The sequence below is a fragment of the Lycium barbarum genome, chromosome 11 (assembly GCF_019175385.1).
Source record: "Lycium barbarum isolate Lr01 chromosome 11, ASM1917538v2, whole genome shotgun sequence".
Lineage (NCBI taxonomy): Eukaryota > Viridiplantae > Streptophyta > Magnoliopsida > Solanales > Solanaceae > Lycium > Lycium barbarum.
Window position 1 is genome coordinate 67,660,390 of NC_083347.1, and position 27,865 is coordinate 67,688,254.

At 37.9% G+C, this 27,865-nt stretch overlaps 1 protein-coding gene across 2 annotated transcripts; it reads right to left on the bottom strand.

The window, feature by feature from the left end:
• Window positions 1-21,182: 21,182 nt before the first annotated feature.
• LOC132618857 (uncharacterized membrane protein At3g27390-like) lies at window positions 21,183-26,641 on the bottom strand. 2 transcript variants are annotated; one of them, XM_060333858.1, is made up of 11 exons: window positions 26,227-26,641; window positions 25,777-25,962; window positions 24,982-25,090; window positions 24,718-24,910; window positions 24,489-24,625; window positions 22,730-23,018; window positions 22,527-22,633; window positions 22,301-22,427; window positions 21,951-22,149; window positions 21,632-21,875; window positions 21,183-21,538 (listed from the first exon to the last, which is right to left on the bottom strand). In XM_060333858.1, exons 2-11 carry the CDS (start codon window positions 25,868-25,870, stop codon window positions 21,307-21,309), a joined length of 1,731 nt encoding a protein of 576 aa, XP_060189841.1. In that variant the 5' UTR covers window positions 25,871-25,962; window positions 26,227-26,641; the 3' UTR covers window positions 21,183-21,306. The 2 variants fall into 2 exon arrangements, with proteins under 2 accessions (XP_060189841.1, XP_060189840.1); XM_060333857.1 differs by having other exon boundaries at window positions 26,125-26,641.
• Between the last annotated feature and the right edge of the window lie 1,224 nt (window positions 26,642-27,865).

Genomic DNA, 27,865 nt, shown 5'->3' on the forward strand with positions numbered 1-27,865 from the left:
CCCGACTTTTCTAGGGTGTGATGGGCACCCGACCCCATATCTGGAGCCGAGCGAACCCGCTGACTCTTGTTACATATAGAAACTCTTAAATCAATTAAGAAAGAAATACATAGTAAGCTCCCCCACATATATTATTTTTTTCATAAGTAAAATCTGACATCATATAAGACTCGTGACATGAAACATAATAACATATCGGTTGCTGGAGCCGCTTACAGACTGACAACCCAATACATACGACTCTGTCTGCAAAGTCTCTAACATCAAACAAACATCATAGCTCAGATACTCTGACTCGGCAGCACTCCAGAACAAGTGGAGCCTGCCAACTCCGCTGGAACATCTTCTATGATAGCTGTGGCTCATCTGGTGTACCTGCGCGGCATGAACGTAGCCCCCGAAGAAGAGGGGTCAGTACGAGTAATGTACTGAGTATGTAAGGCATGAATAGTAACATAATAAAGGAATATACAGTATGAATAATAACAGAATAGACATATGGAGATTATCCTGGGACAGATGTAACCTGTACATATGAATACCTTTCTGCGGATGCCATGCATGCTTAGTTTCTTATTCAGAAAAACGGTGCTTCTTATTTACATATACAGAAAACAGAACATTTCAGAAAATGGTGCTCTTTATTTACATTCACAGACGCCGCGTACATCAGCTCTCCCACCCCCCCTCCCCAACAGTGTCCCAACATATTATATATATATATCACATATACAGACGCCGTATCCGGCTCTCCCATATCCCGCGTCCGGGACGAAATCCAGCTGAATCAGGTGGTGGTATAACAGTGGCCCTCTGATAACGTCCAAATCCACCCTATTAATTAGAATGGGCACGGTCGTATGCAAATATATTTACCCAACTATGAGTCGGGATCGAATCCCACAGAGAACAATATGTAGGCGATTAGGAAAAGTAGGAATTTTCACCAGTGATAGCTAAAGCCAAACGATGGATAATATTTTTGTTTTGTTTGAGAGAAAATTATAGCTAATGCAAAAATGTAAACTAACCTAGAAAGCAAGTAAAATGATCAATGGCCACAAGCATGGATACAAGGGAAACTACGCTCAAGTAACGATCCAATGTACTTCATGGTTTACAAATAATGGTGAGTTTATATTACTTAGCCTCGGATAATGACTCTAGATTAGCTTCTTCCGAAGACTAACTAGACTACCTAATTGAATATCCCTAAAGCAATTAGGAGCATTAAGAACACCCGAATATGGCTACAAGTGGTGTCGCCTATCCCTAGGTCGATTTCTATTAGATAAGGGTTAACGCCCCAAATTCTTGTTAATTAATCTTTCCCAATCCCGAGTTTGCCTCTTCCAAGTTTAAACCGAAATAAATGGGCAAGTCTTAGGGTTAGCTACTCCCTTAAGAATCATTCAAAATGAGATTAATTAAAGAAACAATAACTCACTTCATTAGGAATAAAATCATTCAACACATAAGTAAAACAAGAGATTCAATCCAAACTTAAACAATATATACTTCCATAAATAAGGTTCAAGTATTGAAATAAAATATTACACACATAAATATTCAATACAAAACAAGAGTAGAAGAAATGGGTAAAGAATTTCTCATTGGGTGCCTCCAAATCTTCTCTTCCAAGGTGTTGGTGATGAAACCCTAGCCTCCAATTTTTGTGTTATGCCAAAGATGATATGTTTTTGCCCCCTAGTCTTCCTTTTATGTTTCCCAATTTTTCCAAGTCCAAAAAATGACAAAATATGCCCCAGATTTTCGTTTTTGCAGTTCTGCCCGGTTTTTGCAAATCTGTCCAATTTGACCTCTTTTTGACTTTATTTTCACTTGGTTTCTTCCAATCACTTATAAAACCTGTAAAATAGATGTAAATGATATTAAATGCACTATTTTCTCAAGCAAACATAGCAAAAATATAAGATTAAAGAAGAGATAAGTTGGTAAAATACCAACTTATCACCCTCCCCTTTCCCCATATACATATACATATACATATTCACATTCATATACATGCGTCATAAAATTGGCATGCATGAGAGCCCAAAGAAAGTCATGTGTCCATCGGGGTGACAGAAGGTCGGTAGCCTCCGATTACATTATGGAACAACCATAGTCGCTTTGTCTCACCTTGAAGGAACGAGTATTATGAGGCGAGACTACCAATGAAAAGTGTCATTATGAGGAAAACATCAAATAGGGTCATAGGGTACAGTTTCATATACCTAGGACCTTTTGAGTAGTCATTACCTGTAATAGAGTTGAGATATCAAGAATTAGTTTAACGTTTCCATATTTTCCTTTTCATAACAGAACATTTTGCCAACACATCTACCGTAGGCATTTTCTCATCTTGGACTACATTGTTATCTTTATAAGGTCATATTCATCATCTTAGTCATGGAATCATCTTTGTCATACTTATCATAGGCATATCCCCTTTCTTAACATCATCATTATCATTGTCATCATAGAAGTATCCTCATTAGCATAGTTACAGTACTTGTCACTCGGTGAACGGGATAAGAATCAGGAGTTTTCTTTGGATTCTGCTTCAAAATAGGTCAAACGGAACAATAAGGAAAATCCGGGGACCATGGGCCCACCTCGGGTCAAATGAGGTGGCGTACCAAATTTACATATGTTACATGTCATGGCGTTACTTGTGAGGGTTTTAGGGTAGTCGGGTCCTATTTATGCGAGTTCTAGAGGGTTAGGAAATTATTCCAACATTTTGCACACTTTTTAGTTCAATTCTACTAAATGAAAAAGAGAAAACTTTAGGCGCGGATTCCGGAGGGTAGAGTTATTCCCGAGGCTCATATCCAACATATTCCGTCTAAGACATGCCATAGAAAGAAGGATAAAGCCTTACATACCTTTTCTGCTTCTTATGCGACTCCAAATTCACGTTCCAAATCCGCCAAAATCTACAAATTGGTCATGTTTACCAAAACTTGATTAGAGCCTTTAGAAGTTGATTCTTGAAGTAACACTTTGTCTGCCGAAATTTCGGCAGCATTTCCCCTGTAAATATGTCATCCCACCAAGTTCAACTTGGCCAATTCTAATCAACAACAACCCCGGGAATTCAACCCGGCCAAACTATCAACAATACCAACAATTCTTATCAACAACATTAACATTCCATTCAACAAACATTCCAACAACTTAATCAACATACTATTTCTTCCAGGACCTTCGACTTCAACCTCAACCATACATTTACTTTGACAACAATTTAAAACATCAAGTCCTCATTTCCGTCGTAGCATACATGTCAACAACAATCAAAATACTACATAGAAATTCATTCATTTTTTTCCTACACAACATATATATCATACGGCCAAGCTCCAATATTTACAACTTCAACTAAAATCGTCGCACTTTCATTATCCACATAGAATTCACAACAACAACAACTAAAACACTACATAAAATCATTAAACAATTAATTCCACCCTTAACCATGCACACGGCCACAACAACTACACACATATCCTCATGAATTTTCATCCATTTCTATACGTTATAACAACAACCAACATACTACATAAAATTAATTCATTATTCCTATACCATGCAACACATTTTCGGCCAACCACCATACATATTCATATTTCATGAATTTCATCCATTTTCACACACTATACTACTCATAAACCATCCATAACATACACAAGGAAGATGAAACCTTACCTTTCTCCTTTGATTCTTCACTTGGCTAAAGTTATGAATTTGTGCAAATGATTGATGTTCTTGATCCAACAACCCTTCCATGTTGTAGAGGACCTTCAAATTAGTGGGAATACTAGGAGAAAATAATTTTTCTTCATCAATTCCCATGGCCTAAAATTTGGCCATGTTGGCCGAGACTCTTCTCTTCTCTCCTTCTTTTTTTTTTTTTTTTTTTTTTTTCTTCCATTAGAAGATGAACTTGCATATATATATATATGCCTTCCCCCATTTTTCCATATTTATGTTTTAGTCCCTCAATTATGGCCTCATGTCCCTTTCCTTCCCTCTCTAGAGTTTTCCACCTTTTTCTTGATTTTTCTTGAAATTAATTTAAGAAGACCAATTGTCTTCTCTTACAAGCCTCAACCATGCACATGCAAAATTACCCTTATTAATTAAATGTGGCATACACCACACACCATGTGACCATGTGGCCTTCTCTTGAATTTTCATGAACTTGGCGAAATTCCCATTTTACCCCTAGCCTTCCACATTATTTCCATTGACCACTTGCGAATTTCCCTTTTTACCCTTAACCTTTCTCAATATTTTCATACTACCAATGTTCGTAAATAATATTCACAACAACTTATACATTATAATAAATTTTTTGAAAATGGTCATTCCCTTTACTTCGTCACGACCACTTTGGAATATCCGAACGTATAAAATACGGGATATAACAAAATGCCCCTGCGTATGCTCGCAGACGCACCACACCACATCTGTCATTTTAATCATTTGCAGTTTTATGAGCTTATCTTATCACTTTACTTTCGATATTTATTTTTACTGACTATTTTATCTAGTCTAAGCTTCGCAGGAACCTTAGCACAACGTGGAACTATTTCTTCGGCAGCGAACTGGGGCAAATGCGTCGGGAAGGAAAGCAAACTTTCCGACAAGGGTCGAAGATCTACCTCGAACACACAGCTCCAAACCTAAGTATTCCGCTTGCATCCCAGCACATTCATAATTCAGAACTCTTAAGTTCGGCCCAGCGTCAACATAATCCGACACTGGTGTAATGGTTTGCAAAGATTCGCGCCAATCGGAATTCATTAGTCATAAGGTGTCGTAGTTGTCCCAGAACTACACGCGGCCTGATTCTCGTACAGCCCGAGATATGTAGGCGATTCAGAGGCCAGAGTTCGGCCGTAATTTTGCTTTACCCTTAGGCCTCCATAATCCTTTAGCCGGGACAAAATAGGCTACTAAGTCAACGTCTTTGCCCGACAATTTCTTTCATCATTACCGAGCAAAGAGGGACAAGTTGTTGGCACCCAATTTTGTCCCGCCTCCCCTCTGAAATACCTATTTTGCGCGTCTGATATTTTGGAAAATTTTAAAATACATATTTAGATTTTTTTTACTATAATTATTAGTCTCTTATTAATACCCACGTTTTATTATTCCATTGCAATTATCATTATTATAATTATTATTTTATTATTAATTAGTATCATCATTATTATTATTATTTTATTATTAATTATTATCATTATTATTATTGTTATTTTGTTATTAATTATTATCATTTGTTATTATCAATAATTGTTATTTACTATTATTATTATTATCATTATTGTTATTATTATTACAATCATTATTATGAGTATCAATATTATCATTATCATTTATCATTATCATTATTATTAATTATTGGTACTATTATTATTATTAATTATTACTGCTATTATTAATTCTTACCATTATCTTCATTATTATTATTATTATTAATTATTTTTATCGTTATTATTACTAATTATGATTAATTAATTATTGTTATTCTCATTATTACCATCATCACCATCATCATCATCATTATTATTATTATTATTATTATTATTAGCAGTATTATTACCGTTGTTCATTCACTACTATTATTTAGTATTATTGAAATTTGCATTTTTTCAGCGTTTTTTTGCCATCTTCCGCATACACATCGCATTTATTTCGCGCGTTAAAATGACGACATTTATTTATTGTTAAAATATTACTGCACGGCTATTGCAACATCATATAATTTCATTACCCGAGTCCTAAAAATTACACATTTTTTGTACTAGGTGATGTTTTGTCGCACTCAGTATATCATTAACTAAAATGGGTCTTTTATTCAAATTTAGAAGCCAAGCCATTTCTTGCACTCAGTCCGTATTTTGATTTATCGGATCCCAAATCAAAGTCCGACCAACTCGTAAATATTTTTGACCAGCCCATATTTTTGACCCAAATTTTTAGACCAGTCCATTTTAAATTTATTAGTCCATTCTTTTAATACCCGGTCAAAATCGACCCAGTCCAAAAAAGACCGGGTCCGGCCCATTTCCCACTTTAACAAGCGAAACCCTAGGGTTTCCCTCATTTCCCATTTCACTCCGCTGCACGCCCCATTCCCTTTCCCTCCTTCTTCGTTCCTCCTCTCTGTCTCGTCTCCCCCTCCCACGTTACCACTGCCACTCCACCACGCCCTGTCCCCCACGCCACCCCCCACACCTTCCTGTCCCCCACGCTCCTCTGCCACCCCACTCCCTCTTGTCCCTGCTCCTCTTTCTCTTTCTCTCAAACGAAAACCACAATCCATCCTATAAAGGAGGGGATTTTGAATCGGTTAAAGGGCCCTTTTTTTTTAATCGCGGAAACCCCCCTAAGAATCAAAGCTTTCGAGTCGCAAAGAAGGCTCTGAAAATCAAAGTCCTGAAACAAGTTTTTTTTGAAATCCGAAAGCTCTAAAATATGAGTCTTTTAGTCGCTTATAATTCCTAAAATACGAGTTCTATTAGCAGTTTCGGTCTTGTTTTATTGTCGAAATCAAACTATCAAATCAATTTTTAGTCTCGTTTACCTTGGTGCTGCTGCGAATCCGAGCATCGCAAACTCGGATTTGGCAGTGTTCGAGTGTAGATTGAAGATTCGCACCCATTTCGCTGCATTTGAAGAAGGTCAGTAAACCTCTCCCCTTTTATTTATTTATCAGTAATTTAAGTACTCTCCTGTTTGTTTTATGTGTTTATGTGCTTTATACGTTTGTTAGTTAACTGATAGGTTAGTCTAATAGTTGTTAGTGTTAATAAATGTTATGCCAGTTTCTGTTTAGATTAGGTGTGTAGGTTCATACATGTTCAACATATAAATTAGTTGGTTAGTTTAGCTTTAATGTGTGTTCGCACATAAGTTAGTTCTGTCTTAGTTTATCCATCTATGTCAGCATGTTCCTTTCCTTTTCAAATCCGAAGTTTCGAGTATGTTTGCATGTTTGTTTCGTTTTGTTTGAATCTTAGATTATGACTTGTAGTATCGAGCATGTTCAGGATTGGTTAGTTCGATTCTGGTCTTAATGATTCTCGTATGTTCGTGTCTAAATTTAGTTCGGGTTTTGCAATCTCAAAGTTGATAGAATCTATTTGTTCATGTCTTGACTTTAGCTTAGCTCAATTGCAGTTTTGCTGTAGTTTGCAACTTTTATTTAATTGTGTATGTGGCACGTTCTGTTAAAGAGGTAGGCATTCGTCTAATAGTGATCCTGTTGGCTTGATCAGTCCAAAAGGAAGAAGGGGTTTGTTTGTTCATCGTTCATGATGTATGACTTTCATAGTTTGGTTTTGAAGCTAAAATGTATCCAAAGTAAAGGGCTGTACATCTAGTTAACTAGCCTTCAACTAAGGAATGCTAGAAGCAGCATAAAGGGTAAAAAGATAAAGGAGCTTGTCTATTTACTATTTTAACCATTCATGGTAATATCTGAATTAAAATGAATAGGAATGGTTCAGAGGTGTTAAATCTTGTAAGATGAAAACTGCTTAGTTGATTCACTCCCAACATTACTGCTTGACCAAAATTTGCACTGTTGAACACATAAGTTCGATTGAATTTTGTGCCAATACATTTGAATAATCATGTTTCCTTCAAGCCTGTGCCATTTAATTCATGTTAAATATGTGTTGTGACCATACATGTATGCCATAGCATTGGACTTAGGCTTATGCCTCGAGGAATATTTGACTGCCTAGGTTCTGCATTTAAGGTTCATCCCTGTTAGTTTTTTTTTTGCACAGTTAGCTTTCCCTGTGGAATTCTATGGTATTGTATTTTAGCTTAGACATACTTATTGATTGTGAAGCTTAGACTTGCACTGTTTTCTTCCCCCTGAATGTATATAGCATTATCTGTGTTCTTGTCTGAATCTGGTATACCTCTCCACACATGCTATGACCTGCTTGCCTTCTCACTTTGACCATTGTTTGATTATGCCAATCTATGCTTGTTGATGTTCTTTTGACTCCTGCATGACATCCCCTCCTCCTTTGACATGTCTGTTGGCTTGTTTCTACTCCCCTGCTCATTTCCTTGGTCGTGTCACTACTGCTGCCTGCCCTATATAATTCTTAATCCTTCCATCTTTTAAATTAGAAATTTCCTGAAATTTGTTCCAACATGAGAAAATATGGCTTTACTTTTAATGTGTGTTCAAAGTATTTGGTAATCTTCTTATCTCACAAATGACATTGAGGATTTGCTTTGAGATTGTGATGGGGAAAAACCTGATCGAAGCTATAACTAGTTTACCTAGGTCATACCATATTGAGTGATGCACATTCAGTACTCCTTCATTGCTAAACTTGAATATCGGATTTGATAATTCACGGCTAAGGTTCTAGGATATTAGTTAAAATTAGGGTGCCTAGTGTTATTCTAGATATTTGTTTATTCCGGTACATTAGCTGATAACATGTTATTTATTTGAGGGATATTGGTTGATATTTCTTTTGTTTCTTGCTTACATATATAGTGCGAGTTTCTATCTGAAATTAATCTGCATGTATTGCTTATATAATTAAAAAGGAGTTCTGTATGGAAGCTCCTCGCATATATCAAATTGTGCACATGGCTAGACATCCTTCTGAACGTGTATACATGAGGCATATTCCAATAGACACATAATATACATAATTTATTGGTCTGTTTTGAGTTTATATTTTTATATTTAACGTTATTCATTCGTCATATGCTAATCCTTTCCTTTTATTCTTTGCATGATTATCGCGTATGAATCCGAGGGACTCGTTCTTCTCCTGCATTCATTGTTGGGCTAAAGGCCCAACGAAATTTTCTCGAGTCATTCCCCATCAAGTCAATCCGCAGCATCAATATATAAAATTTATTGGGTCAAGGCCCATATAACAGCGACAGCCCACAACAACGCCCTGAAATTTCTGGGCTGAAGCCCAACAGCAGCTTGATCTAGCAGTCCTAAATGGGCTGAACCCATTTAACTTATTTGCCCCTTCTACTTTATTTTTGTGCATTTAATTTGTATTGCATGACTAACTCTTTATTTTTTTTTATTTTCTTGATTTAGATAAACCTTAGTGAAATTATTAGGTTTAGTTTTAATAGTGGGTAGTTAGGAAGACTAAAAAAATTAACTCCATAAGTTTATTTTTTATGTTAAAATTATTTATAATGTCTAATATTTATTTTATTGGGAATAATGGATTTACAAAATTGCATGACCATATATTTCAAATAAAGGGAATCACATTTTTCTATCCTAGACATTTCAAAACATTGTTAATACTCAAATATAAACTCCGGTATACTCATAAATAAATCTTCGAGTTAGAATCAATCACGCATTAAGCATAGTCAATAAAAGATAAAGAAAACTCACTTCCTTTCGCTTCCCATTTTAAAAAATATTCTAGATTTTTCTACGCAGTCATATTCATATCACACTATTTTATTCAAAGTTTCAATTTGCCAAGTCTTCTATTAAAACTATTACTCATATGCAAACTATCTTTTGCAAGTTTTATTTAAAAAATAGTATTAGTATTTAAAATCATATCAACATATCTTTAAATGTTATTTAGCATTTCAAATCTTCTTTCGCTAAACGGCCTTTGAAATCTCCTTTCTATGTAAATTATCATATTTTCTATCGATCTTATTCTAGCTAATATTTCTCATTTAAAGCCCCTAGCAATATCTATAAGTATCATTTTAAATAACATTATTACATTTTTTTTTCTCTTATTTTAAAAACCGTAGCAATAATTTACAAATTATTTTCTTAATATCATATTTGCGTTTAGTCTATATTAATTAACCTAAGTTTGGTCGGATAACCGTAAGTTAACGGATTCTAAAGGATGCCTAATCCCTTCCCTTTAGGATAATATAGAGCCCTTACCTAGAATCACACTGGTTAAGCAGACCATTAATGGAGGTTTAGTTTTAACTTTACCTTAGTTAATATTTAGGTGTCCTAATTCACCCTTAAATTAATTAGGTGGCGACTCCTTAAAACCAAAATAAAGAGGAATCACCAAAATGTTGTACTCCGCATCAACCCGGTTAAAATGGGGTATAACACCGTGTTGCATCAACACACAGCCCAATCCAACACCTGAAGCATCACAATATACTACATAGCCATTTGTTCCTTTTGGAAGAGTCAAAACTGGTGCTGAAGTCAACTTATCCTTCAACGTCTGAAACTCTTCTCACAAGCATTTGTCCATTGAAACTTAGCTGATTTCTGAGTCAATTTAGTCAATGGAGCTGAAAGAGAGGAAAATCCTTCGACGAACCTTCTATAATAACCTACCAAGCCCAAGAAACTACGTATCTCTGTTGGTGCCATGGGCCTTGGCCAATTCTTCACAGCCTCAATCTTTTGGGCATCCACTTTAATGCCTTATTTTGAAATAATGTGGCCCAGAAAAGCCACAGAGTTCAATCAGAACTCACACTTAGAAAACTTGGCATAACACTCTCGTCCTCGAAGAATTCCAAGTACTGTTCGTAGATGTTCTGCATGGTCAGCCTCTGACTGTGAATAAACCAGAATATCATCTATGAACACAATCACGAACAAATCTAGAAAGGGCCTGAATACATGATTCATTAAATCCATGAATACGGTTAGGGCATTAGTTAGCTTGAATGACATAACACCAAACTCATAGTGGCCATATCTAGTCCGGAATGCCATTTTTGGAATGTCCTCATCCTTTACCCTGACCTGGGGATATCCTGATCTCAAGTCTATCTTCAAGAAATATTTAGCACCTTGCAACTGATTAAATAAATCATCGATCCTCGGGAGCGGATACTTGTTCTTTATAGTCACTTTCTTCAGTTGCCTATAATCAATACACATTCGCAAAGAGCCATCCTAACACCGGCGCTCCCCACGGTGATGTACTAGGCCAAATAAAGTCCTTCTCGAGCAAATCCTTCAATTCTTTCAACTCCGCAGGTCCCATCCTATAAGGAGGGATAGATATTGGCTGAGTGTCTGGCAATAGGTCAATAGTGAAATCAATCTCCCTCTCTGGGGGAATGCCTGGAAGCTCATTTGGAAACACTTCTGGGAACTCATTAACCACAGGAACAGACTGAAGAGTCGGAGACTCTGCTTGCACATCTTGAACTCGAACTAGGTGAAAAATATACCCCTTTCTGATCATCTTCTCTTCCTTAAGGTAGGAAATAAACCTACCCCTAGGCGAAGCAGCACAGGAACAGACTGAAGAGTCGGCGACTCTGCTTGCATATCTTGAACTCGAACTAGGTGAAAAATATACCCCTTTCTGATCATCTTCTCTGCCTTAAGGTAGAAAATAAACCTACCCCTAGGCGAAGCAGCATTGCCCTTCCAATCTAGGACTGGCTCGCCTGGAACTGGAATCGAACCGTCTTTGCTCTACAATCAACATTAGCATAACAAGAAGCCAACCAGTCCATGCCCATAATAACATCAAAATCAATCGTATCTAACTCAATCAGATCTGCTATGGTATGGCGGTCACAAACTATAACAACAGAGTCTCGGTATACTCCCCTAGCTATATTCGGATCACCAACTGGCGTAGACACCTCAAAAGGTTTAATCAACTCGGGTTCTATCCCAATCTTGCCAGCAACAAAAGGCATAACATATGATAAAGTGAAACCTGGATCAATCAGTGCATAAACATCATGGGAGGAAACTTATAATATACCTGTAACAACATCAGGAGACGTCTCGCGATCCTGTCTACCAGCCAATGCATACACGCGGTGCTGAGGACCGCTCGAGCTGGATGCTTCATTCCTCGCTCTACCTCGCCCTGCTGGCGTCTGAAAAACTTTCCCTGAAGGGCTCACTGCAGAAGAAGAGCCAGCCACAGACCCTGTAGGCTGAACCATACCTGTACCAACCCCCATCGGGCACTCCCTCATCCTGTGGCCTGACTGACCACAAGTATAGCAACCATTTGAGCCCAGCTGACACTGACCTGCATGTAACTTGCCACATTGGGTACACCGCGGCAAAGGTGGCCTCATCTAGCCTGAATCCGGTCTGTACTGAGAGCCTGATGCTCTAGAACTCTGGCCCGCTCCGGAATAAGAAAGTCGATCAAACCTCGGACCAAAAAACTGCGAAGGTGCACTCCCTGCCGAATGGAATGGATACCGGGGATACTGCAGTCTCTATCCCCCCCTAGACTTACCCCTGATCTCTTAAGTCCTGGCCCTTTTACCATGGCCCCGGTAACGGTCACAATTTGTCCTCCTCTAACACTTGCGGTCCTCCAAATTCTATGCATATGCCTGTATACGGGAGATATCCATGCCTGCTGTAATGCAGTAGTCGTACAAGCATCTATCAAATGTGGCCCTAGACCATCCACAAAGCGATGAACTCTATCCTCCATCTCAGCCACCATTGTTGGGGCATATCTAGCCAAGGAATCGAAGTACACGCAATACTCCAGGACACTCATACTGCCCTACTCAATACGTAAGAACCCTGTCTGCTCGGGCTCACCTGACCTCAAGAGGTAAATAATGGCGAATAAAAGCATCTGAGAACTCTCGCCAAAGAGCTGGAGGGGCATTTTCTCCCCTAGATAACTCTCAAGTCTAATACCACTGTACTGTAATATCGCGGAGCCTATACGAAGCCAACTCGACAAACTCGACCTCATCTGTGTGCATAACCCTCAAGGTCCTCTGCATACCATCAATAAAATCCTGGGGGTCCATGTTTTGCTTTATCACTAAGAACTCTGGAGGACCTAACCCAAGGAAGATCTTAACCCTTGAACTACCAGTCCTATCTGCCTGGTCAACACCAACTCCCTGTCGCTGAGCCTGGGCGGCTACTAATCTGGTCAATAACTGTAGAGCATGCCTCACATCCTGGCCCGGTACATCCGGCCTAGGAACTAGGGCAAGTGCTGGAGGCGGGATATGCGATGTCTCAGACGGCCCCTCACTTTGAATCTCATCCTGGGCCCTCGTGGCCTGCCGAGTACGGTTAGTGGCCTCACCATCCGCACTCTTGCCCTTCTGGCCAGCTGTAGCTTTCTTACGGGGCATCGCTAAAATCAGAACAATTCATCAGAAAGAGAACGCTTAACACACGGCTCTATCGCACAATCTAAGAGAGAAAGAATGACATTATCCTAAATGTCCTGTAGCCTCCTATTTATAAGTGTGGTGCACAACACGCCCATAAACAAGACTCTACTAGACACGGTCTGTAGATAACCCTAGGACAGAACTGCTCTGATACCACTTTTGTCACGACCCAAACCGATGAGTCGTGACGGGTGTCTGACCTCTAGCGACCAGACACTCCTAAACACGTATCTAAAACAAACTGAACATCAAGGGCCTATAAATGGCATGAACTGATAAAAAAAAATGAAACATCAAGACTCTGTATATACACGTACATACTGAAGAACACTGCAGGCCAGCTAGGCCGCTGCATATACTGTACACGAAAGAATGGAAGCCGACAAGGCTACATCATCTAACTAATACATATAACAGTCTACTGACCTCTACTGGAATGAAAGTCGTAAAAAGGACGGGACAGAGCCCCATCATACCCATATGCATACACATCTCAAAAGGGTGGCATACCAAACTGACTTCAACCCCAGATCAAATGGAGCGCACTGACCACTGCTAGATGTAGAGGTCCTACTGAGCTGGATCACTTGTCTGTCTACCTATACCTGCGGGCATGAACACAGCCCCCCGAGCAACGGAGAGTCAGTACAGATAATGTATTAAGTATGTAAGGGATAAGAACAATATATATATATATATATATATATATATATATATATATATATATGTGTGTGTGTGTGTGTGTGTGTGTGTGTGTGTGTGTGTGCACATATATAGATATATATATGTGTGTGTGTGTGTGTGTGTATATGCTCATGCCTATCAATGAAGGTCATGCATCTATATATGTGTGCCTATATAACGCCTGATATATGTGCGTATATAACGCCTGTAAAGCCTCTATGGCATCTCACCATATCATATCGGCTCCTCTGTGGCCATAATAAATATCATCATCAATGTGCACCAGCTGATCAGGTGGTAATGCGCATATAACGCCTATCTCCCTTCTCATGCCCCCCCCCCCCTCATATATATATATATATTCGCGTATATAACATCTTGTGATCATGGGTCAATGTACATAAACATTTAATGAATGTAATGCATGAATCAACTGTATGCATAGAACTGGCGACATAAGACTGGACCCATGAACAGAAGCATCACTCATAAACGGGGTACATGAACATCAAGACTGAAGTACTCCTAATGCTTCTAGGAATAGAGTAATATGGAAGCGGGCTTACTCGCTTGTTGGATCATACCATAGGATCATGCCAAAAGAAGAAAAGGATAGCCTTAACATACCTTGACGTATATCAAATCGCCCAACCTCTACCTCTTGAACTTGTAAATCTACAATTAAGATAACATAGTCCTGAATTAGACTATTTACCTCGCTTACTAACCGTTCTCAAATACATATAAAGCTTAACGACTTATAGACAATAATTTCCTTTGTAAGCTTACAACTCTTCAACTTCCCTCAATCCAACATTAACCACAACAACAATAACAACACTTATATATAAATATATACTCAAATTTATTCCCATCATCTCTTCAAATAGCCTCTAAGTCACTACATTACCCTTCATCAACTCACCACTTCCACAAATACCCTCTCTTTACTTAGAATCACTAAAACCCTTAATAATAAACTCAAATACAAGTGCAGAAATCATTTACATACCTTGAGGGGGGTCTAAGATTCCAAGATTCACTCCAACTCCAACTTCTTAAGCTTCACAACCTTGAAGAAACCCTAGAAACAACCTTCTTCTTCACAAGCTCGGGTTTTACAGGACTTGGATCTTACCAAATCTCCACTAATATGATGGAAAATATTGGGACAGAATATACTAGGGTTTTTCTGATTTGGAATGGAGGAAAATATTAAATAGGATCGTGAACCGCCTATTTATACTCGGAATAAAAAAGAGCTACAGTGGTCCGGTTCGATGAGCCGGTCGACGACCCATCAACGTGTCGACGATCCGTCGACTTGCTCCGTCGACTTGCGCCAGCAAATGCAAGGCTGCGGGACCCTGTCGACGACCCGTCGATGATGACTGGTGTCTGCAGGTTTTCCTGATTCAGTTCAGATCGCATCGATTCGATTTCTTCAACTTCTAACTCTATAAATTGCTAGGAATATCCGCTGGTACCCTTGTACATGGGGTAAGACACTTTCTATCTCCAAAACGCAGACACGAGTCTCAATTCCAAGGGCATACCCGACTAGAAAATCATAGGTTCTACTACTACAGAAGCGAGGGTGTAATAATCACCATGACCCACACCATGATGCTGGGCTCGAGCAGTCACTAATTGAGTCAATAACTGAATAGCCTCTCGCATCTCCTGGCCCGAGGCATCTGATAGAGGAACTAGGGGTGTTGGAGCTAGAGCTGGGGCTGGAGCTCCTCTATGCTTCTCTGGAGCGGACAGAGTATGAGAGGTCTCAGATGGAACCTCATTCTGGGACTCGCCCTTATTAACATCTACAAGCGGTACCCGGCTAGTTCTCCTACCTACCACTAACTTGCCCTTCTAGGGCACTGAAGCTTTCCTCGTCATAGGCATTACTGAAATCATAACACACGGTCAGGAAAAAGGGAATCCTCATAACATGGCTCTATCGCACGATCTAAGATGAGAAAGAAAAGAAATTTTCCTCAATTTTCCTATTCAAAATAATGATACCACAAAGTATAGACTGAGAAGGTCATGGAACATCTGGCTGTACATATCTGTCTATGAGCCTCTACTGGAGCGCATAACATAATAAGGACGGGACAAGACCCCGCCATGCCCAAATGTACACAAAAGAATCATACCAACCTGATCTGCAGCTTCGAAACAAGTGGAGTGCTCCTGTACAAGCGCTGAGAAGATAGTTTAAGGTCTGAACCGTCTCCCTGTCTACCTGCGGAAATGAACGCAGCGTCCACAAGCAAAAGGACGTTAGTAATGACAAATTATTGAGTATATAAGGCATGAGAGTAACATAATAGAGATATAAGAAGACATAGGGTAAATAAATGCAACCTATAAGTCTGGACTGTCTTTGTGGGCCAATGATATACATAAATGTTGTGCATGAATACATGTGGTCATACATACATACATACACACACACACACACACACACACACACACTATATATATATATATATATATATATATATATATATATATATATATATATATGTTTGTGTGTGTGTATATAACGCATGTCAAGCCTCTGTGGGCATCCCATCGTATCGTATCGGCCTCTGTAGGCATCATCATCATCATCGTCGTATCATCATATGACCAGTTGATCAGGTGGTAGTGCATATATAATGTCGTCACCTTCCCCATACCCATACATATGTATATATAAAATACAAAATATACGCATATATAACTCCTGAGGGGTCACAGGTCTATATATATATAAAATGCAATGCAAAACATGTAAGAGTACAAGTGACTCTAAGATCATACTAAATCTGAAAGAAGACTTTCCGAAGATACCTTATGGAACATGAATCAAATGGATTATCCCTAACTCTAAGAGTAGAATCATTATGGATTAACGTTACGTGTACGTCTTATTCATAAGGATCATGCCAAAAAGAAAGAAAGAAAGGGATAGCCTTAACATACCTCGCCGTCTACTTAACCACTCAACGTCTATCCTCCCGAGCTTACAAATCTACATTCAAGATGATTCACCCTAAGGTTAAGTCGTTGAAACGCTTATAAGGTCAAACTAAACTATTAGGTAAGCTAACGAAATTTGGGTAGCATTTTCCATGTATCACCTACTTCCGTCAAACTCCAAAACAACTCCCAAGCATTAATAACAACATCAACAATATCATACCCGAGAAATGACATTCAAACTAGACTCAAATCCATCCAAAACTTCTTTTCAAATTCAATCCATAGCCCTCAACTACAACACAACAGTTTATGATTTTTTCTCTATGACTCTTTTCACTTATAAGACTTGTTTAACCTTCAAATCAACTCAGCATAAGAAACAAGATGAAGAACATACCTTATACTTGAAGAAATTTAGCCACACACAACTTTCCTCAAGACCAAATTCACCACAACTCCAAGTAGAATCAAGAACAACCACTATCTATGAACTAGTTGGAGATTTTATGGCTTGATCTTCTCTTGAAATGATTTGGGATGATTATAGATGTTTGAGAGAGCTTAGATGGTCACTAGGGATCTATTTTGGTGAACAAATGAGCCCCAAGTCGTGGGAAATCTATTTATAGGCCAAGGGAAAAATTCCACCGACTTAAAATACTGCCAAAATGTACGGGCCGTACTTCAATGTACATCTAGTACTTTCAGCCCGTACTTGGACAGTCAAAATTCAACTTTCTGGAAAATTCTGGAAAAATAAGGCAAATGAGGTACGGGACGTACAATTTTGTACGGGTCGTACTTTATCCCGTACTTCGCAGATTTGTGATCTGTCAGTTGCATTGGAAAGAAGACTCGTTGAACTTGAATTTACATAGGTTATCCATTCCATAACTCCCCACATGCTATGAGATATACCTTCCTCAAGTTGGACTAAAAATTTCTATCAAAAATTCTGCCAAGTTTTCCCCAAGTTTCGACAAACTTAATTCCTTCGATTCGCTTGGTCCCGGAAACTCTAGACACTTGGTTAGCACTTGTTAAAAGTCTTCCTTAACATTATAAGGGTTCCATAACCTCTCCAGGATTACGTTATTTCACTTATGATGCAAACGACGCAAAATTTTTCGAGGTGTAACAATATTCTCTGGAAAACCATGAGTTGAAGACCTCATAAAAGCTTGTTTGAACCTCTCCCATGCTTTGAAGAGTTGTTCCCCCGGAAGGTGCTTCAAATGGAATATATTATCTCAGAGCTTAGCCTTTTTACTCGGTGGAAGCCATTTCTTGAGAAAAACACTCACTAGCTCACCCTAAGTGTGCAGGGAGTTTGGTGGTAGATTATGAAGCCATGTTCTCACTTCACCGGCCAAAGAGTATTTAAACACCCTCAACCTTATAACATCCTCCGACATGTGGTTCTATAACCCAATAAAGTTCTTGAGATGTTGATGTGGGTTATCATCAATGGAATTTCGGAAAAGACCCTGAGCTTTTAGCATCACATAGATTCCATTGTCTATCTTGAATGTGGCCGCATCAACCCTTAGAGGAACAATTGCATTTGCATAGTAAATTTCTTAAGCCATATCTGCAAGTACATTTTTCTCATACCGGTGGCGTTGGGACTACATTTGGTGCTCGAGCTGTCGGTGCTCCTCGTCCTCCTCTCCGTCTAGCCATACTCACCTGGTTCACAAAATAAAGTAAACGAGGTGTGATGGAATTGAAAAAAAACTTAAAGTAGAGTACACACTATTTAGTAATTTGAAAACCGTATTCCCTTGAAATGGCGTCAAAATTTGATACAATCAAATTACACCTGTATAAATGGCATAACGCGATTGACGTCAAATATAGTAACCCAACAAGGTTGGAGTCGAACCCCACAAAAAATATGGCGTGAAAAGATTACTTTGAGTAGTGTGTTATTTGACTTTAGTTGTAATTCTACTCCGGTAAAGTGTAAAAGATTTTGACAATTCTCATTCAATATTTTGATTTACGATTACTTAATTGGAAAGAGAGACAAAGGTCGTGTTCCCGTTAATGAAGTGTAATGCTATAGGTGTTAATATAATAAATTCCTAAAGGGTCGTCATATGATATGAAATGATCTATTTTTCACTATCCAATATTTTTCAACAGTTAAATAGTATTTCCTCTTTATGATTTTCCCAAATGCAAAAGAGTTGTGATTAAGAACGATCAATATATGCCAAGTAAACTCATCTTATCCCTAAGTGAGCCTATTAAACGAGGGTTAACGTCCCCAGTTCTTGCCTTTTCATTTCTACCAAACTCTAACTGACTTTTTCAAATAAAGAAAGAGTAAATGGCATGGGTTAATGTTTGCAAGCACTAACCAACAACAAAGGAAGAGAAACGAATAGAAACCAACAACCCATGATTCATATATTTAATGGTATACACTGATTAACATAACACCCATCATTGGGTCCCCCAACCTTAGTATTTAAGCTTAGCTACTCATGTCTAAAAGTACAAAACAAAGCATTAAAGAAATCATTGAAAGCTTATAGTGAATGGAAGATGACAAGAAAAGATGAAATATTCTCTTTAAAAGCTTCAATTAAAAGTTATTTAATGCTATAGAATATTGTATGTAAAATTCTATACAAGATGACCCACAAAAACCCTATAAAAACTATTTATGATGGCCTAAAAATGTGGAATAAACTCTGACAAAAATATTCCTGCAGGTAAGGTAAAAGGGAGTTACAGTCCGTAACTCATGCTCAAGCCTCCGTAGATGGATTTCTTCTTCTTCTTAGGGTTTGATTTATACCCACCTTTATGAACTGTAAAAGAGAAACACGATCCGTAGAGTCCTATCGTTGGTCGATCCTTTGCTAAACCAAGTTTCTGTATAAGACTTACGGTAAGATTACGGTCCGTATGTCTAATTTATGATCCGTAGAACTCCACCATATGTAATCTACACAGATGTCTGAATCACTGGAACTTCTATCTTTCAACCTTCTTCAAAGCTGCAAGGCACGATCCGTACATGAAATGTACAATCCGTAAATCATCAAAACTGGGAATAATCATCTTTTTCTTGTTTCTGCCATCTTATCTCCAAATACCAACAATAAAACAAATAACATAACAAAAGACATAAAACAGGCTTAAAACAATAAAAAAATTCACGTAAAAGACATCAAATGTGTCATAATTCCACGACACATCATTGGTATATGAACTTAGTGGTCCCTCATGGGCCACATCTCTTTACAGCCCCATGGAGCGTTGTGTGTATCCGAAGCATACTACATTGCATTGCATTTCATTATTCATCTCCAAATTGATTACTGATTAGCTGATTATCTGATTCTCTATCTACATGATATCAGATTATCTGAGTACATGGCTTTACTTGGTACTTTTAAATTCTTTATCTGGTTATTGATTTGGTTTGGAGTTAAGGCAACTGGTAATGTAAAAATTAAACTTTTCTATTACTTAGTCACTACTTCTTTTGTTGTTGGCCTATGAGATATACTGAGTATACGTGTTTCCCGTACTCATACTACACTTGCTGCACTCTTTGTGGTGCATATTCGGTCTTGAGTTTGGGTGGGACCTGCGAAGCTGCTTGAGCCCGAGAACGTGATTACAAGAGATCGTGGTGAGCGGCTTGGTTGATCCCCAACGCCCATTTTTCTCTATCCTTTATTTATTCCTGTCTTTCCTCTGTATCCAGACAGTGTACTAGTGAATTTCAGACTTGTATTGTATTCGTCGTGACTACTCTTGTACACATGACAACAATCTTGGGGGGTATTTGTATTTCTGCACTTGTTTCTTTATAAAAGACTTAGTATTTGGATGTTATCTCTGTATCACTTTACTTTCCGCTTAATTAACTCTAAATGAATTGGTATGTTAATCATTTTGGCTTGCCTATCGGGTTGGGAATAGGTGCCATTACGGCTTATGAAATTTGGGTCGTCACATAACGAGTATTCCATTTTTTCTCTTTTCTATTTTTGTTGTATGTGGGATCAATTGTTAGACTTTAGAGACCAAAAATTCTGGACAAAAAATATGAATCATCGATAATAATTCGTTTTTGTAAAAACTTCAAATTTACAAGCATAAGCAATGGATATTCTCACCGTTGAATAAGATGCTTAGAATGGAATTCTTGTGAAATAGTCGTTTGGCTGTCTTGGTGTGGTAATGTGGTTGTGATTTAGGTGTCTTCTGTTTTAACACATTAGAGAAAGAAACAAATTAACTGCATCTTTGTAAGTCGTGGTTATCCCAAGCTCAAAATATTGAGAAAGAAGAAACCATAAAAGTATACACTCATTCTAAAGCATCCAAAGAGAAAAAACATCCTTTTCTGTTCATAACTGATATTTTCAATCAAATCCCATCAAGATAACAAGGAAATAATAATGAAACTGAGGCGATATATAATTATGGTAAATGTAACTAAATAGCTACTGGCTAAGCCACTTGATCAAATTCATTCTTGTTTGTTCTGTTCCTGACAGATTTCTGGCCAAACACACGAGCAAACATGCTTTTTGACCTGGAAAGGTTAAGAGGTTCTAAATCTTCCGATTTTCTGCTATGACCATTCTTCTTGGCCAGCTCTTCTAAAATAATCCTGATGCTACCATCAAAACGGCGTCTAAATGTTGGATACCTAGATATCGATTTGGTAATGCCTCGAAGCCTTCATGACAAAATGCAGTGAGTGTTAACGCAAATTCAGAATGGAATAGAACCATACAAAAGAGCTGGATTTTGATTTCCTAGAATAACTCACCTTCGAGCTAATGCATAAAACTCCGCTCGCCTCAGATCAGATTCTGGTGGTGATCCGATATTTGAGTTCTTCAACCTCTCAGGATCACCACTTAACAGAACCAATTTGCCAATGTATTCCTCTTCACTTTCAGAAAGATTTTCAGCTCTAATCTGGTCTTTGATGATCAAGACCGGATTGAGAAACCATTCGTAGAAGGCATCTGCGGGCCTGTTTGTACTAGTTATTTCGGTAACATTGTCAGCTCTAAAGATTTACGAGATCAGTCTTATACTCCAACTTTGTATGAAATGATAAAAACTTGCATATTTTTACTTACTTAGCAAAAGACCTGTACTGTTTGCTTTGGCAGATCGTATAAGGGTCTGAAGGATGCAATAGGCGGGTAAACCAATGGTAATGACCTGACCACAATCTTTATTAGACTTTGCATCTTCAATGTCTTTTAGTGTAATTACATCTTTTGATACCATGATTTCCCCATAATTACGACAGTCCTCGAAGAAGCCATCAGCAAGCTACAGGAGATCATATGTTGGGGAAACTAGCAATTAGCAATTTAGCATCAAAGTGACTCAAATCGTTATGATATATAGCCAGTTTCGAGTTGTACCTTCAAGGAAATATATCTTTTGCTTTATCTCTGTTTATTATCACAAAAAAGTGTACCTCGAGGGGCTTCAACTCGAGCATAGGAGCACTGATGGAGTTTGTACTTTTCCTGGAAGAGTTTGGCCTGGAAAGAGAAGCTGAACGAGAGCTGGCCCTTGACATAGTCTTCTTTCGGTACTGTGGCCTGTATGAATCTCATAATTTATGGCCACTGTAAAAATTATGTTAAATCAATGAACTATCAATTCACATTTATCAAACTTAAAAGGATGCTAATCAGAACCTAGGAAAGCAGGACCCTTCTGGCATGTCAAGAACATCATTGCTATATTCGTCATATATGGACAAGGAAGCAACAATATAGCAAAGTCCCAACCAAAACGATTCTTCCTGACGTTCAAAGGGATAGGTAAATTTAGCAGTTGAAGAAATTCAAAACCATATACAAGCCACATTATAGAAGCATTCAGTTAGTGCAAAGTTAACCTGATACACGATAACTCCTGCATAAGCACCAAGGAATATACTTGATAACATTGAGCCAAGGAGTGCCCCAACAACAGCCAATGGCCAGAGTAAGATAGCAAGACCGGCAAACGGCACACAGATTGTCTCTAAAAAGGGGCCTTGTCCACCAATACAGTCGTGAAACAAACGACTCCACCCCTTAAAAAGCATGTAAGGGAATTTGCAAGTCGCAATTACTATGATCATCACCGTGTCTACTAACACTCCCACTGCCCCAGCTATTACTGCTCCAGGAATATAAAGCAGCCTGCAGGAGAATGAAGAAAATTCCCGTGAGGAAAAATTTAACGTTAACCCCCTAGTTTATGCTTGCGCATAAATAACTAATGGAGAATCCAGGAAAATGTAAGAGTACTTTGTCATGAAAGGTGGAAGCCCTCCTTAAACTTAAAATGACAAATACAGAGACCTAGTGAAAGGAAAAATTACAAAAATATCACAAATACAACTACAGAAGATAATTTCCGAGTTCATAAGCAATGATTATTAGTGTTTGGCTATAAAATTTTCAAATCCAACTTCGAATTGGATACCTAATATGGAGAAGTGCTGCAAAACTGTTTTCCAATTCCATCTTCATAAATTCCAAATAAAGTGCTCCTTTCTCTACTTTGCAAAAAGTACAATCAAATAGAACTCCAACTTCATAAATTCCTAATAAAGTGAAAAATATTAGGAATCTATGGCCAAACGGCTACTTACTATATTTTCATACATTTTGGATATAGCCCTTCTTTCAGGCACTATATGAAATCCAAACTTTGACACCTGAGATTCCAGGAGTAGAGACTTTCGCCCGAGCATGACTCATGGACAAGTTGAGTAACATATTGACCTCATTTCTGCTCTCCAAAACAAGTTAGAACTCCTGGGTGTGGGCGGAGGGGCCTCTGCTTTCTTTTTCTTTTTTCTTTTTAGAGGTAAGAGCAACTTAATCACTGTTTTAAAAGGCAAAAACTTAAGGAAAAGCTATCGATATGTGGTGAAATGACAAAATACTTAAGTTTAGACATTTATTTGATGTTGTAAGTATCAACTGCTTTTGAAACAAAAGCGAAATGGATGAAATCTTTAGGGAAGTCTACCAAAAGAAAAAAGGAAGAAGAGGAATTCCGGTCCTCCACTCCATAATTTGATTTACTGACAAACCCCCTTACAAGATCTTTTTAGCCTATTATCCAGACAAGATGTTGATTCTAGACAAGCTGCACCGATAGAAACAACCCATTAAGAATTCCTTCTCCTGCAATGGATATGGAAAGAGATGTGAGGCACAGGGTTTAGCTGAAATCATGCAAAGGCAAACCTCACACCTAAAAGTATTTCTCATACATGTGAAGTCCTCAAGGCCTTTCTCCGTTGCCATATGAGCACGTTTGAGAACATTGGAGCAAACATGCTCAAGATCTTTATGGTTCGGCCAACTAACATTTTCTCATAACAAAATGGAGCCCTGCTATTTTTCATGTAATGGAACCAACTAGATAAAATAGAGTATGATGCAGAACTTTACACCATAAATCTCAGACATCTATCAAGCTGCTTTGTAGTTCTTTCTCAATCCTACTATGGAAAGGTTTCATGAAGTATGCTAGATGAAAATTGATTGATCCACTTTGATCTTATAACATTAATGGAAGGAAATATTCAGAAATTAGCTAACATGAAATATAAGAAAAGCGGGAAAGGAAATTATAAGAGTAACTATAAAGATAACCTGATCTCATAGTATTTTGCACTAGGAGGCTCTTGAATCAACAAATCATCCATGATTGACAAGTAGGAGTGGTAACAAACATCCCTCACATCCCTAACGATAGTAATGCTCCTTTTCACCGTGTCCCAAGTTCCGTCCTACAATTTCAATAGTGCTATTCATAAAATCGAAGCCAAAAGGGGAAAATAAGATTTCGGAAATGTTAGGAAACAAGAACCATTGCACATACATATATGATGTGAAAAAAGGCATTAGTCTTCCCTCCACCCACAGCTCGGAAAGTAGCAAACATTGGCGCGAGAAAACCATAAGCAGCGCCACCAACAACGCTGCTGGCGAATCCAATCAATGGATACAAAAATAAAATAACAAGGATGCATATGCACAACACAAGTTTCAAAACTGGACCAAATTGTTTTGCTCTGCAATGATAGGTGGAAGTCACTGGAAGATACATAAGGATAGAAACAAGCACATAGTGAAAAGATCATACCTCAATAGACAGTAATATGTATAGAACAGTTGTAATGGCCAAAGACCCAAAATTATGGCAGAGTTTCCAATGGTGACTATAAGGAGGATAAATGGGCACAAAATGGAACCTGCACAAGTGAGTTGCACAAACCTGTACTCAAGAATAAAAATTTGAAGAAACCAAGCACACTATTTGCAAAATATTCTATGGGAGACTTGTCAATGTATGCTATAATAGTACAAACAATTGTGGTAAATGACGCATTTATATACACAAGATGCTGGCAAGGACAATTTAAGGAAATTGGCATTCGGTACTTATTGTATTTGAAGGAAATAGATTCGCAAACTTGGTACCCAGAAAACCAATTGAAGAATGTTCTGCAAGAAAGTAACCATATGAAATTTACTTTACATACAAAAAAGAAGTCCGTTTACTAGATAAGCAAGGGAGCAAATAGAGTTATAGTTATGTATTCTTTCGCACTCTGTAACTAACATGTGTATTAGTCCTATTCAAAATAATTCTTATACATTGTAAATACTGGCATTAACAATACCAGCACTACTTCTATTCAAATACACCCTATTCAGTATTGTTGTTATACATCCTACCAAACGACAAGACTCACTAAATAAGTACAAATAATTGGTTCCAGCTAATCAAACATATTGTGGTATGTAAAATCTCAAACGCGAACCCATAAAATTCGAATCTTGAATTCAGAGTAGACAAATAGAAAGAACATATGCTGACCCAGGAAAAAGAAGTAAACTTGAAAGAAACCGAGATGCGCAAGTAATGGGTACAAACCTTTAATGGAGCCAAGGATGAGAAGGCCAATGAAATAAGGCAAGAAGCATACGAAGTTCCATAAAGAAGCGAGAAACCTCCTGGCAGGTTCCATTACTTTTCACAGAATCTGAGCTTTTGCGATCTCAAACGCCTTTGGTGAGAACCCAAGATTCAACTGGTTGGTCTTCTTGGTTGACTTAATTCCTAAAAGAACCGAATCTTTTTCAAACCGAGGATATAAATGCAAAAGAAGATTATGGTCAAAGTTTATTATAGGATGAATAAGCAAACAGTTGGGACATCATATTTGGGGCCGGGAAAGACGGAAAGTACGTTAGACAGAGAGCTTCTGGAAGAAAGGTACACCTGAGTGCTTCACTGCTCACTTTTTACAGTTCAGTTTTGCCAGAAAGGGAAGCTTTCATGTAGTGGATACATCTATTTTAGTAGCAAAAGTACAGTACTCACAAGGTAGTGTCGTCAACGAAACCATTGGTATTTGTGTATTGGTACAGATCAGATCCACCCTTGGCCAGATAATGTATCAGCTAAAGTTTATTGAGAAAGAAGTATTATTCCATGTTTTAGAATAATGCAATGTGCTGATTAAAAAATAGTGGAAGAGCACCTCTATTTTGAATTGAGAAGTACTGCTTTGTTGACTGTCTTGATGTCCCCAATAGAGTAATGATAATTAAGTGACAAGAAAAAAAAGAAGAAAAAAGTCTGTTATTGATGTGAGACAAGGTTGTCTTATGTAATGTTGGAGTTGTCTAATGATGCATGGTGTTCCCTTCAACGAGCAAACAGATATGTTGGCTATCACTATTTTCAGACTTAACTTCTATTAGGAACCATAATTGTTTTTGGGATTTTACACTCTAGGTTAAATAGGACAAAATATTTACCCGCTTTAGCCATATTTGAGTTCATTACCTGCTTTAGCCCATACAGTCCTCTTTCTCTGTCCCTCTCTCTCCATGTTTCTCTATCACACTCTTTCTCTCATTTTTTTTATTTTATTTTTCACCTCATTTCTGGTTTGTTTAGTTAGATTCAAAGAAGATTGGTTAGACAGGTACTGTAAACTCATCTCAAAGGGTAAATCGAATTTTAGATCTAAATTGAAATCGGAAAGATTTCAAAAGCAAACTACTCCTTTTTATCTTCTCTTTCTCCTTTGTCTTTTAGTGATTTTGATGATGACTTATTCTAAACTCATACCAAAGGTGTTACACTTCGTAGTTTTATACGTTAAGATTCGTCGTATGTTAGTTTCCCTAGTCTTGGACACTGGGGCTGTCTCCGAGGTTGCGAGGTTGGACATGGCTATCTTATGTTTATAAGGGTTTAAGTTCATGTTTGGTAAGTTATGGAAGGATTAGAAAATAAGTGAATCGAAGAGAATACGTTTCGACAAAGTTTAGCTCTGCAATTATTTTATACGGGCCGTATTGTTGGGATACGGACTGTATCTTGAAATACTGACCGTATTTAAGGATTTAAAAATTAGCAAAGAAGGCTTATTTGGAGGCTGAGAAATACAGACCATATATACGGTCCGTATAAAATTATACCGGCAGTATGTTGGCCGTATATTTTTATACGGCCAGTATAGACGGACCATATTCCTAAGGCGGTGGACTTTGCTATTTGTTTATATTACGACCTCCCCTCATTTTTAAGTCATTTTAACTCAAACCTAATTCATATAAGCTCTAGAAACACTCTCCCATCATATTCAACCACTCCCCAAGTAAAAACGAAAGATCAAAGTGAGAATCAAGTGCTAAAGCTTTTCAAAGTATTGTTGAAGCTTGTTTCTCCTTCTTGTAGAAGCTTTGGAGGATACTTCAAGGTGAATTAATCTTGGAATTGAAGTGTTCTTGAACTCTTGAGGTAAGATTTCATCTTATTTCCATGTTTATAAGTTTATGTGATAGTTATGCTAGGGTTTGAGAGAAAGAAATTGGAGGAAAGGCTCAAACATGAACTTGATGTTGTTTTGAGTTGTAATCTAATTTGAGCCATGATTTTTAGTGTGTTTTGAGCAAAAATCTTGTTGTGGGGTAATAGTTGACGTTGAGAATGTGTTGAGGTTGTTATA

Coding starts and splice junctions, on each gene's coding strand:
- LOC132618857 (XM_060333858.1), bottom strand. CDS start 25,870: ATGGAACCTGCCAGGAGGTTTCTCGCTTCTTTATGGAACTTCGTATGC. Junction 24,626..24,717: donor CCTTTTTTCACATCATATAT/GTATGTGCAATG, acceptor TTGAAATTGTAG/GACGGAACTTGGGACACGGT. Junction 22,634..22,729: donor CAGGAGTTATCGTGTATCAG/GTTAACTTTGCA, acceptor TTTGAACGTCAG/GAAGAATCGTTTTGGTTGGG.